Below are 13,075 nucleotides of genomic sequence, written 5' to 3' on the forward strand. Positions count from 1 at the left end.
AGTCCCATTCACCTCTGTGCAAATGCATCTGCCGTAAGCTTCTGAAATCACCCAAGCCATCCGAGATGAATTTAGCTAAAACCTCTCATCTCCAGGGGGAGGAAGCGAAGAGGCTGAATGTGAAACGGGGGAGATGCGATTTGTCCCTGGATTCACCCATGAAATCCAGCCAAACAAGATCATGGGATCCGGGATGCACAGGGCACAGATGCGTAGCTACTGCCTGGTTCCGAGCTGTTGGACACCTTAAATCCCAGCGTCCCTGTCCCCACCCCCTCCCCTGACTCTACCCTACAGGCATCTCTCCCTGCTTGAACCCCAGAGATTATCTTCCAAGACAACCAATGCCATAATATCAGTGCTCACCAAAGTCTTCTTTCATTGCACTTTAATGTCTTCCTTTGTATTTTAGTGACCCCCACCCTCCTTGATAGAAACTATCCATGGCAGTGCCTCTCCCCTGCCCCTCAGCACCTGCTAGTGCTGCAGCTCATATGTAACTAAGGATGAGGAAGCGAAAGGGTGGAAGAGCTTGAGGGACTCCCACACAGGCCTCTTCTGTGCCCCCCCTAGGTGTCCCCCCCAAATAGGAATAAGATAAACAAAACAACAACTCTGTAGATCCCCATGTAAAAATATACTTGAAGAGAATAATGGAAGCATTGATGGAGAAGCCTGGTACTCATACACGGACATGTGGAATTGAAACCCACGTGGACAACCACTTAAAGATATTTTAGGAAAGGACTTCAAGATAAATGGCCTCAGACAGCAAATGAAATTTCCATTCGAGAAAATTTATGCATGTAAACCTGGCACCCGTGATTCATGCCTGTACTCCTAGGGACTCAGGAAGCTGAAATCTGAGGACCATGGTTCAAAGCCAGGCTGGGCAGGAAAGTCCACGAAATTCTTATCTTCAATTAACCACCCCCCACACCCCCCCCCAAAAAAGCCAGAAATGTCATGATTCAAGTGCTAGAATGTCAGCTTTTTTGTTGTTGGTGGTGGTGGTCATGGGTCTTGAACTCTGGGCCGGGGCGCTGTCCTTGAGCTCCTCAGCTCAAAGCTAATGCTCTACCACTTGAGCCACAGCGCCACTTCTGGTTTTCTGGTGGTTAACTGGAGATAAGAGTCTCTCAGACGTTCCTGTCAGGGCTGGCTTTGAACCACAATCCTCCAATATCAGCCTCCTGAGTAGCTAAGATTACAGGCATGACCCACCAGCGCCCAGCCCAGCTTTGTGTGTGTGTGTGTGTGTGTGTGTGTGTGTGTGTGTGTGTACGCGTGCGCCAGTTCTGGGGCTTTTGAACTCAGGGCTTGGGTACCGTCCTTGAGATTTTGTGCTCAAAACTAGTGCTCTACCAGTGGAGTCATAGCTCCACTTCTGGCTTTTTTTGGGGGGGGGTAGTTAATTGGAGATAAGAGTCTCAGGCAAGGTTTCTTACCTAGGTTAGCTTCAAATTGCACTCCTCAGATCTCAGCCTCCTGAGTAGACAGGATTACAGGCGTGAGGCACTGATTGCTAGCTACTTTGTGTTCCTTTCCAGGTGTTGCTGTGGCCAGTTCACCAACCAGCACATTCCCCCTCTGCCCAGCGCAACTCCCAGCAAGAATGGGGAGGAAAACAAACAGGTGGAAGTTCAGCCTGAAAAATGGTCCGTTGGCAAACACACGCAGAGCTACCCAACGGATTCCTATGGGATTCTTGAATTCCAGGGTGGCGGATACGTCAATAAAGCCATGGTAAGAGGGCACCTCCCCACGGTGCCATGGAAAGAGGGAGTGGTCCCCAGGGAACACAGCTAGCTGTTCTTGGCGCTGATTTGTCAAGCCACAGGTTTCCCATGCCTGGGTCTTCCCCATGGTGATGGTTCCATTGTTCTAGACATTTCACTGCAGAGCCAGGAAATGAATCAATGCTTGGGTTTTTATTTTTGTGTTGTTGTTTTTTTTAACCATCAGACTTGGAAACTGGATATTATTTTGAAGAAGATGCAGTGTCTCTTCAATCTTGTTCTGGCCCAAGCGTCCAAATACATTCCATTGTACCACTCATTCTTTAAGTAATTGTACAAAAGGGTTGCCATTTAATGAAGTAGTTTTTGAATAGAATATATCTTGATCAAAGTCACCCCTTTCAACATTCTCACCCACCAATCCCCTCCTACACACTTTTCCCCTCGTCTTCATTTTGTAGGCTAAACGTTGGATTATTTATGTATTTATTTTGCCAGTACTGAGGCTTGAATTCAGGGCCTGGGCACTGTCTCTGAGCTTCTTTTGCTCATGGCTAGTACTCTACCGCTTGAGCCACAGCGCTACTTTTGGCCTTTCCTGTGTATGTGGTACAGAGGAGTTGAACCCAGGACTTCATACGTGCTAGGCAAGCGGTCTACCACTAAGACACATTGCCAGCCCCACATTGGATTTTGTTTGTTTGTTTGTTTTTAGTCAGTCTTATGACTGACTAAAAGAAAGCTTGAACTTGGGGCTTGCTCGCTGTCCCTCAGCTCTTCAGCTCAAGGCTAGTGCTCTACCACTTGAGCCACAGCACCACTTCTCATTTTCTGATGGTTTATTGGACATAAGAGTCTCACGGAGTTTCCTACCTGGACTGGCTTTGAACTGTGATCCTTAGATCTCAGCCTCCTGAATAGACAGGATGACAGGCGTGAGCCACCGGCGCCCAGCATCACATTGGAATCTTGACTGCATTTGCCCCCCTCTTCTTTATTCACCCCTTTCCCTTTGACCCCACCGCACCCCTTTTGAGTACCCACTTCCTGGTGTTTTATTTTGCTGAACTTTGACTTTGCCTTTCTAAGGAATTGCACTATTTGAGTTCTCCCTTGCATCTATTGAATTTCAGCTAATACATTTGTATACACTTGCATACCACTGGCCGTGTTTACTTAGACAAAGTTAAACCTAGCTTCTATATATAAGGGAAACCATGTAGCCTTGTCCTGCTGGGTTGGACTTACTTCACACAACACCATTCCCCCGCCCCCCCCCCCCCAGGTCTTTCTATTCCTTTACAAATGATACTATATCTTTCTTTCTAATGGATGTGTAAAATTCCATTGTGTACATATACCATGTTTTCTTGATCCATCCATCCACGGAGGGGCATCTGGGCTGACTCCCTGCCTTGGCTGTGGTGATCATGCATTCTTTTGCAGTACATTCGCGTGTCCTACGACACCAAGCCGGATTTCCTGCTTCATCTCATGGTGAAGGACTGGCAGCTGGAACTCCCCAAGCTCTTAATATCTGTGCATGGAGGGCTGCAGAACTTCGAGATGCAGCCCAAGCTGAAGCAGGTGTTTGGCAAAGGTCTGATCAAGGCCGCGATGACCACGGGGGCCTGGATCTTCACGGGTGGCGTCAGCACTGGTAAGAGCAGACCCCTCCCCTCACCCACCATCTGCTGTGCTCCCCAGAGAGCTTCCTAGTAATAATGGTCAAAAGACACAACAGATTGTATCCTGATCATAGTTGTGACAGCAGTGAAATCTTTATCCAGTGGGACTTGAACTCATGGCATGGGTGCTCTTTTTTTGCTCAAGGATAGAGTTCTACCACTTGAGCCACACTGCCATTTCTGTTTTTCTTGCAGAAAATCGGAGATAAAGAGTCTCATGGACTTTCCTGTTCAGGCTGGCTTTGAACTACAATCCTCATACTTACTGAGTACCTAGGATTACAGGCATGAACCACCAGTGCCTGGCTAAGTTTTATTGAGTCGGAGGGGTGGGGGGCGGGGGAGAGGAGGCAGTACCAGGGCTTGAACTCAGGGCCTGAGTACTGTCCTTTGTTTTTGTTGTTGTTGTTGGTCGTAGGGCTTGAACTCTGGGTTTGGACACTGTCCTTGTGCTTTTCAGCTCAAGGCGAGCGCTCTACCACTTAAGCCACAGTGCCACTTCTGGTCTCACAGACTTTCCTGCCTGGGCTGGCTTTGAACCATGATCCTCAGATCTCAGCCTCCTGAGTAGCTAGGATTACAGGTGTGAGACACCAGTGCCTAGCTTGTCCTTTAGGGTTTTTTTTTTTTTGTTTGTTTGTTTGTTTTTTTTGTCGGTCGTGGGGCTTGAACTCTGGGCCTGGGCGCTGTCCTTCAGCTCTTCAGCTCAAGGCGAGTGCTCTACCACTTGAGCTACAGCGCCACTTCCGGTTTTCTGGTGGTTTATTTGAGATAAGAGTCTCACGGTCTCTCCTGCCCAGGCTGGCTTTGAACTGCGATCCTCAGATCTCAGCCTCCTGAGTAGCTAGGATTACAGGCGTGAGCCACCAGTGCCCGGCTCTTTAGTTTTTTTTAAACAAGGATAAGGCTCTACCACGTGAGCCATAGCTCTACTTCTGGCTTTTTCGTGGTTAATTGGAGATAAAGAGACTTATAAACATTCCAGCCAGGGCTGGTTTTGAATCATGATCCTTAGATCTCAGCCTCCTGAGTGAGTTTTTTTTTTAATCCAGTGAGTTATGATAGCAAATATAATAACTGTTCATTGCCTTCTATTACGGCAACAAAACACCTGGAGCCATCAACTTCAACAAATCAGAAAGGCTTATTTTGCTTCATAGTTGTAGATGTTTAGTCTATGATTGATTGGCCCCATTGCTTTGGGTCTGTCTGGCAAGAGTACTGGAGCAGAGAAAAACCCCATAGCCAGGCACAGAAAAAGAGAAGACGCTGGAGTCCCCCAATCCTCTTCAAGTGTACACCCCAGTGAGCCACAGCTTATTCACCAAGTCCACCTCCCAGTAGTAGCGCCACGCTGGGGACCAGGCTTCAAACACTGAGCCTGTGGGAGATGCTCAAGATCCAAATCACAGCGGCAATGATCATGACGGTAATGGACATCTCCGGATCTCCACTGTGGACCGTTCCTGAGGCTAAATGCTGGATGAGCGTCCTCCTCACCATTGACCATCTTTCCTCCATTTTTTTTTAACCTTCACAAGGCAAATTGTCATTACCATGTAAAGTTTGTGAAGTCTATGAGCTTTGACAATACAATGACTTCTTTCCTTCATTTCAAGGGAAGATAAACTGAGGCACAGAGAGGCTAGAGAACAAGGCCAGGTGATCCGGCTCTCACTTTTAGCTGGGTGTCACCAAGGCCTTCCGGAGAGATCCTTGGGCCTTCTGTCTTTGGGCCATAGGAAGTGAATCTCGGCCCAGGGTCTTTTTTGGGTGTTGTTTTGTTTTGTTTCATCTAGTCCAGGGGTTAAATAAGGGTTCATAGTTATGATGAGCTCAGATGTTCATAAAGAGGAGCATATTCTATTCCTATGCCCTAAAGAACGGGGACGGGGTGAGTGGGGACTCAGAACAGGTGCACCTGGTGGTATCGAGGGGGAGTTGATGGCAATTCAAAGGGCTTTCAGCTTCTGACTTACTGCTACTCACAGGTGTCATCAGCCACGTGGGAGATGCCTTGAAAGACCACTCCTCCAAGTCCAGAGGGCGGGTCTGTGCTATAGGGATTGCTCCGTGGGGTATGGTGGAGAACAAGGAAGACCTGATTGGAAGGGATGTGAGTATTTCCTTTGGATGATGAGTTTTAACATGTAATGTCTGTCCTTGGAGATCATTACAGATTCACAAGTAGTTATAAGAAATAACAAGCTGCCCAAGGTTGGTGGCACACGCCGGTGATCCCAGTTACTTAGGAGGCTGAGATCAGAGGACTGTAGTTCAAAGTCAGCCAGGGCAGGAAAGTCTGTGAGACTCTGATCGCCAATGGACCACTGGAAAACCAGAAGGGGCATGGTGGCTCCAAAGTGGTCGAGCACTAGCCTTGAGTGAAAGAACTCAGGGGCAGTGCCCAGGCCGTGAGTTCAAGACCCATGACCAACAAAAACGAAAAGAGAACAAAAAAGAAATAACAATCTTCCACTCATTCCTTTAGCGGGTACTAGCTTGCAAAACTAGAACAGATGATTATTACCCAGATGGTAACATGATACAGTCAAGATAAAAAAAAAATCCAAGTCCCATCCCTCCTATTGCCCTTTGATATCTATACTTAATTCCCTCCTGCCTCCACTTCCCCCTTCATCCCTGATAACCACTAAGGGGCTACACATCTTTATGATATTCTCACTTCAAGAATGTTCCAGAATGGGACCACACAGTATGTAACTCTGGAGGGATGGATTTTTATACACTCTCCTTTAACACTCTTATCCAGATTGTCAGGCGTATTCTTGGGTCCTTCTTTTTTCATGGCTGAGTGGTATTCTATGGGCTGGATATACCAGAGGTGATTTAACCCATTTATCTGTTGAAGGATATCTGGGTTGTTAATAATTGCTCTGTTATTATAGAGCAGTTTTGCATTCATGGATTTCATGTTCGTGTACATTTTCATTTTTTTCCTGTGACACAGATCATAGAGATAAATAGAACTGCTGGACATTTGCCATGTAAAATAGTGATTTTTCTTCTATCTTACTGTAGTGAGGGGGAAGGGGGCCAGAGATGTGAGAACAGGTGCAGTGCAGCGATTATGTGCCAATACGTTCTATGTCCTCCCGCAGTTCATCTTGCTAGCTTCCGTTCCGCAGCTCTGATTTGCGTTGTGCGTTTTGTCAGGTCACGCGAGTGTACCAGACTATGTCCAACCCCCTGAGTAAGCTCTCTGTACTCAACAACTCTCACACGCACTTCATCCTGGCTGACAACGGCACGCTGGGCAAGTACGGGGCGGAGGTGAAGCTGCGCCGGCAGCTGGAAAAGCACATCTCTCTGCAGAAGATCAACACGAGTAAGTGCTGAGAGGCGCAAGGCTCTGCCCCTGGGCGCAGAGCTCACCAGGAGAGCACGGGCTCAGGAGGAAGTTGCCCAGCTCTGGTGCTGAAATCTTTCACCTGGCTTCTTGCTAAATCAACAGAAAATGACCTACCTAGACCTTTTTGTCTCAGCCATCTGCCTAATTGTATACATGGCGTGGCCAAGTCCTGCTTTGTCCAAATTCACGAGGTGATGCAAGAAACAACTTGGTAGTGGTTGTCATGGTAATGGTTCTATACATCCCATTACCTGCCCTGGGTTGTTTCCCCCCCCCCCCCCCCCGTAATTGCCATGGGTATATTCGAAATGCTTTAACAGGGGAGGAAGAGTGAATTCATAGTATGATTCTTTCTATTAGACATTATATGATCATTCACTGCGTAATTGGAGATGAGAGGCTCACAGACTTTCCTTCCCAAGCTGGCTTTGAACTGCGATCCTCAGATCTCAGCCTCCTGAGTAGCTAGGATGACAAGCATGAGACACTGGGCACCTTGCGTATCAAACAATTATTGAAGGATCTTAAAGAACATGTTGCTCTTGCTAGTAAATTGGTAGGAAAAAAATTGCTCCAGATAATGGTAGGCTTGGGGAGATGGTGATTATAAAACCGAATTTAAGGATAGGTGGCTATTGCTCAGGTGCTCGGTGATTACTTACAAAAAAAACACAAAACAAAAAACAAAACGAGTTGTGGATTCCTAAGCATCTGATCCAGTTGTGACTTGCTGGGATTTGTAAGTTTCCATATCACCCCTGCTCCACCCGGTCACGTGACTTGTGGGCTTCCCTTTGTCATCCTTTGCCTAGGGTTCTGAGCAGGGCAGGGACAGCAAAGGGGTGCCCAGGTGTCACCTCCCACCACACAGAGGCAAGAAGAGCGGGCTCTGTTCTGTTCCTCAAAACAAAGATGATTTGGCCACCGTCTTCTAGATGGCCTAAAATCCCAAGGGTATGGTAGGGTGACACTGGTCAAGATGTATTAAAATACAAAGCTCCAGCCAGACAGAAGTAGTACATTGGAGGTGAATACAATTAATTATAATCATGAATAATTATGCAGCCCAAAATCACTGAGAATCGATTTCCAGTGTGCTCACCACAAAAATGTGTAAGAATTGGAGATGACAGCTATGTTAATAATTATCCTGATATAATTCTCACATTGTTTATAAATGTTCACATCGCTTTTTACCACCCCCCCCACAAACTTAAAAAGCACTATAATTTCTTGATTTGTAATAAAAATAAACAAAGTCCCAAGGTTGCTTAAGTTGGAGATCTCAATGGCAGACTTTATGTCATCCTGATATATTTTCCAGTATCTCTTTCTGAGGCCTTGGCTCAAAGCAAATCTTTAATACTTACTTTGCTAAAATGACCTTACCTATAATTATTCCAGGTCATTTGAAATAGTTCAACATTCCTGACAGTAGAAGTGCATTGTGGGAACGGAACCTACCCACTTGAAATTCTCGAGTCTTCTCAGGATCTGGGCTGGCAGATTTTATCTGAAACTCTTAAGAACTGTGAAGCTCACATTTGTCAATTTGTTCATAGTGATCCATTATTTCCTCTTACAAGTAATGGTGAGACAAGATGGCCAGTCCCCTGTAGCTACAGGCTCTGCCTCAGAGACTGGACCAACTACTGATGGAAAAAATCTCTGGGAGAAGATATTCTTCACTGAATATACATGGAAGGGTTTTCTCTAGTCATGGTTCCTTAAACAGCTCAGTAGAAGAAGTTTTTGTATAGTATATTGTATATTTATACCATATTACTTATTTTAAGCCACATCAAGATGATTCAAAGGATATTGGGCATTGGCTATTAAAAATTCTTGCTACACAAAAGGCTGAGATCTGAGGATCACAGGTCCTAACCGGCCTGGGTAGGAAAATTCATGAGACTCTTCTCTCCAATGAACCAGCCAAAAGCCACAAGTAAGGGTGTGGCTCGAGGGGTAGAGCACCGTCCATGAGCTGAAAAAAGCTAAGGGATAGCGCCCAGGTTCTAGCTTTTGAACTGGCTCACACATACCAAATGGACGAGCTAGGAGAAGGACACTGTACATTGATCCAAACTCCTGACTGTGGTTTGCGTTGTAGGACTGGGCCAGGGAGTGCCGGTTGTGGGCCTCGTGGTGGAAGGGGGCCCGAACGTGGTTTCCGTGGTCTTGGAATACCTTCGGGAAGATCCTCCCATCCCAGTGGTGGTTTGTGATGGCAGCGGGCGAGCTGCAGACATTTTGTCCTTCGCACACAAATACTGTGAAGAAGGAGGGTAGGCGGGGCCACGGGACAAGGGTGGAAGCTCAATGCCACCGTGTTAGGCCACGGAGAACTTCTGAAGTGGCCTTCTTAGACATTCCTAGACCCGTGTGTGTGTGTGTGTGTGTGTGTGTGTGTGTGTGTGTGTGTGTGTGTGTGTGTATTGGGGCTTTAACTCAGGGCCTCTGGCTGTCCCTTGGCTTTTTTTTGCACAAGGCTTTTTACCACTGGTACCACAGCCCCAGCTCAGGATTTTTCTGGTTAATTGGAGATAAGAGCCTCACAGACTTTGCTGCCCAGGCTGGCTTCAATCCACCATCCTTACATCTCAGTATTGTCCTGTGTAGCTAGGATTATAGGCATGAGCCCTTGGCACCTGGCTAACACAGTGACAACTATTTTTTTTTTGTTAATCCTAGCATTTTTTTCATTAAAAAAACGTTTATGCAGAGATAACTTCCAATAACAAAGTCCCAAATAAAAGATACTACTGGGCGCAGGTGGTTCACACCTATAATCCTAGCTACTTAGGAGACTGAGATCTGAGCAGTGTGATTCGAAGCCAGAAAACCAGGAAATCACCAGAAAACCAGAAGTGGTGCTGTGGCTCAAAGTGGTAGAGTGCTAGCCTTGAGAGAAAGAGCTCAGGGATGGTACCCAGGCCCTGAGTTCAAGCCCCACAACCAACCAAAAAGAGGGGACCTGGCTGTGGGGAGAACCTGGTGGGGTGGTTCAGTGAGCGGGGTCGACATGCTATGTTTTGTTCTTTTTCATCTGTGTTTTGTTCTCCTTCGTCTCCTTTTAACAGGGGCATAAACGAATCCCTCAGGGATCAGCTTCTCGTTACCATTCAGAAAACATTTAATTATAGCAAGAGCCAGTCCCAACAGCTGTTTGCAATCATCATGGAGTGCATGAAGAAGAAAGAACTTGTTAAGTGTCTTGAATTTATTTTCAAACACGCTCTGGAGAGACTTTTGTTGTTGTTGTTGTTGTTGTTTACAAATGCATACCAAACTGGCAGACAAGAGGGGAGGGCTCCCCCAGTAGCTCAGTGAAGTGTGCAAATAGGAAGTGATGTCATACCACGTCACACAAACGGAGAGGTTTACAATAGGAATCAGATCGAAAGACTGGGGGGAGAGACTTAGCATCCCTTGCAAGAGGTGCTTGCAAAGTCAGAAGAATTTCACCTCCCAAATTCCATTCTCTGACTAACTCTTCCTTCCTTAGCTGTGTTTATAAGGAATCAGAACTTTTGATGCAGATAAGGGTGATATTTTCAAAATTTGTAATCTACAAATTTCCTCTAAGCGCATCGTATCTGATTAGATAGGATTTTATCATTTCAATTTTTCTTTTCTTTTCTGGTCAATGACCGGGATTCAAACTCAGTACTTGATGTTTTTGCTCATCGGCTAGTGCTCTACCAACTGAACCACGCCTCCAATCCCAGAATTTTATGGTTTCAGATGGCTCCTTGGATTGTTTTTCCTGGAGATAGAAAACACATGGTTTAAAATTGTTTAGTTCTGAAAACCATTTGTGAGTGGTTTTTGTTTTATTTTAGGTTTTTTTGTTATCTGTTTTGTGCCAGTACTGAGGCTTGAACTCAGAACCTCACACTCAGATTTCCCGCCCCCCCCCCCCCCCAATGCTAGCACTCTACTACTTGACCCACAGCTCCACTTCTGGCTTTTTAGGTGGAGATAAGAGTCTCACAGACTTTCCTGCCTAGGCTGGCTTTGAACTGTGATCCTCAGATCTCAGCTTCTTAAGTAGCTAGGATGACAGGCATGAAGCATCTTGTTTTATTGACAGTACTGGGGTTTGATCTCATGATCTCATAGCCTTGTACCCACCACCACATACCTTCAGCTTTGTGATTGCTTTTTTTTTTTTTTTTTTTTAAACCTCAATTCACTCTTATTCTCAACCTCAACCTCAATTCAATCTGTTTTGGGTTCACTTGTTCCAGGTCACCGTGTTTAGAATGGGTTCTGAGGGGCAGCAGGATGTCGAGATGGCCATTCTAACCGCCCTCCTGAAAGGTGAGCTCTTGAGAATGCTACTCTTGTCCTTCAGTGCTCGGCTGGGCTGGGCTTTGCCTATGACCTATGTCCTATTGGGACAGAGCCTGCTGGCTGCCTGCGGTGTCCTTGGCATGGCGGGGGGATGGAATGACAAGACTCAGAGCTGGTTTCTACAAAGCTGGTTTCTATAGGGTTCTTTGAAGGACTGAGAACTTTTGCTTAGGAGATACAAAACTTTTTTTTTCTATGTGTGCCAGCCCTGGGACTTGAACTCGGGGCCTGGGTGCTATCCTTGAGCTCCTTTTCACTCAAGGCTAGCCTTCTACCACCGGAGCCACAGCTCTACTTCCGACTATTTGGTAGTTCCTTTGAGATAAGAGTCTCATGGACTTTTCTGCCCTGGGCTGGCTTTGAATCATGATCTTCCAATCTCAGTCTCCTGAGTAGCTAGGATTACCGGGTGAGCCAGTACCCAGCTAAAACATTTTTTTTTTGTTATTGTCAGTCATGGGGCTTGAACTCTGGGCCTGGGTGCTGTCCTTGAGCTCTTTAGCTCAAGGCAAGTGTTCTACCATGTGAGCCACAGCACCACTTCTGGTTTTCTGGTGGTTTGTTGGAAATAAGAGTCTCACGGACTGTCCTACCTAGGCTGGCTTTGAACCGTGATCCTCAGATCTCAGACTCCTGAGTAGCTAGGAGCACAGGTATGAGCCCCCGGTACCTGACTAAAAACATGTTCTCATTTGTGGTTCACAGAGTCCTGTCCAATTATCCTGTTAACGACAGGCTTCAACCAGGGGCTCACAGGGTAGGGTCCACTATGGGGAGCACATTTCCTCCCTGATTCATCTGGACTGGGGCCACAAGGAGATACAGAGGAGAGAGGCAGGGGCTCTGCGGCCTGGCTGCCTGGCAGGGCTGGGGGTTGGTCATTCTTGGCCCAGCCTGGCATCCATTCCCAGGCTCCTGCCCCCTTGAAGGTCTTGAGCCAATGGGCTCCTCCTTCACCCTTCCCAAAGAGCCTGCAAAGAACTGGCTGGGTGAGAGTTTTCATCTGCTTTCCTTCCAGAAAGTTCTGGAAACTATGGAGTTGTTCTCCTTATTTCAGGGCCCATTAGTTCAGGGACAAGAGGAGAGGCAGCGATGGATGCTCAGATAATGACAAAGCAGGGTGATCCAAGGTAGGAAGTGAAAAAAAAATGACTCTCATGTCTTGTCTTTCCAGGAACCAATGCTTCTGCTCCAGATCAGCTGAGCTTGGCTCTAGCTTGGAACCGAGTAGACATCGCGCGAAGCCAGATCTTCGTCTTTGGGCCCCATTGGCCGGTGAGATGAGATGGTTTTTTTTGTTTTCTGTTTGTTTTCCAATTCATATCATTTGTCATGACCTCATACCGATGAGGCTTTACTATGTCCTCCCTTATGACACAGATCTCAGGAAACCATCTCTGTGGTTTCTGTGCGTTGCTTGGGTGATCCGTTAAGATTATTAAAAGACATCGTTGCTTAACAGGCTCACACCTGTCATCCTAGCAACTCAGGAGGCTGAGATCTGAGGATTGCAGTTTGAAGCCAGCCCAGGCAGGAAACCCTGTGAGACTCTTATCTCCAATGAACCACTCAAAAACCGGAAGTGGAGGTGCTGTGGATCAAAGTGGTAGAGCACTAGCCCTGAGCAAAAAGAGCTCAGGGACAGCAGCTAGGCCCTGAGTTCAAGCCCCACAACCAAAAGGGGGAGGGTGGAAAGGACAAGAGTTCCCACTCCAGTCTCTGGCCTCCTGTCTCACTGGGTGATTGCTTCCTCTCACAGCCAGGGGCCTCCCACAGAGCTGGGGCCCTGTGGGTTTAGACTTGTCAGTCTCTGAAACTGTAATCTAAACAATGTTTTTATTATAACATGCCCAGATTCAGGTATTGCAGACTAATACAGGCTTACTGAATCACTAAATCATGCATGTGGAAATGCT

The 13,075-nt window shown here is 46.7% G+C and overlaps 1 protein-coding gene and 1 long non-coding RNA gene across 3 annotated transcripts in view; one reads left to right on the forward strand and one right to left on the reverse strand.

Moving 5' to 3' along the window:
• Positions 1–13,075, forward strand: part of Trpm1 (transient receptor potential cation channel subfamily M member 1) — a 74,259-nt gene that overhangs the window by 24,038 nt on the left and 37,146 nt on the right. The window contains exons 3-10 of the mRNA XM_070043104.1: positions 1,551–1,746; positions 3,186–3,399; positions 5,419–5,543; positions 6,605–6,776; positions 8,914–9,088; positions 9,884–10,007; positions 11,054–11,126; positions 12,334–12,434. Coding sequence (XP_069899205.1) covers positions 1,551–1,746; positions 3,186–3,399; positions 5,419–5,543; positions 6,605–6,776; positions 8,914–9,088; positions 9,884–10,007; positions 11,054–11,126; positions 12,334–12,434 — 1,180 coding nt within the window. The remainder of the gene's footprint in view (positions 1–1,550; positions 1,747–3,185; positions 3,400–5,418; positions 5,544–6,604; positions 6,777–8,913; positions 9,089–9,883; positions 10,008–11,053; positions 11,127–12,333; positions 12,435–13,075) is intronic.
• LOC138842013 (uncharacterized) overlaps positions 9,923–13,075 on the reverse strand; it is a 43,886-nt gene continuing 40,733 nt past the window's right edge. For both annotated transcript variants that reach the window (XR_011376561.1, XR_011376560.1), the window contains exon 6: positions 9,923–10,569. This is a non-coding gene — a long non-coding RNA (uncharacterized lncRNA). The remainder of the gene's footprint in view (positions 10,570–13,075) is intronic.

The sequence above is a fragment of the Dipodomys merriami genome, unplaced genomic scaffold, assembly GCF_024711535.1.
Source record: "Dipodomys merriami isolate MVZ:Mamm:240054 unplaced genomic scaffold, mDipMer1.0.p SCAF_33, whole genome shotgun sequence".
In the NCBI taxonomy this organism is placed as follows: domain Eukaryota; kingdom Metazoa; phylum Chordata; class Mammalia; order Rodentia; family Heteromyidae; genus Dipodomys; species Dipodomys merriami.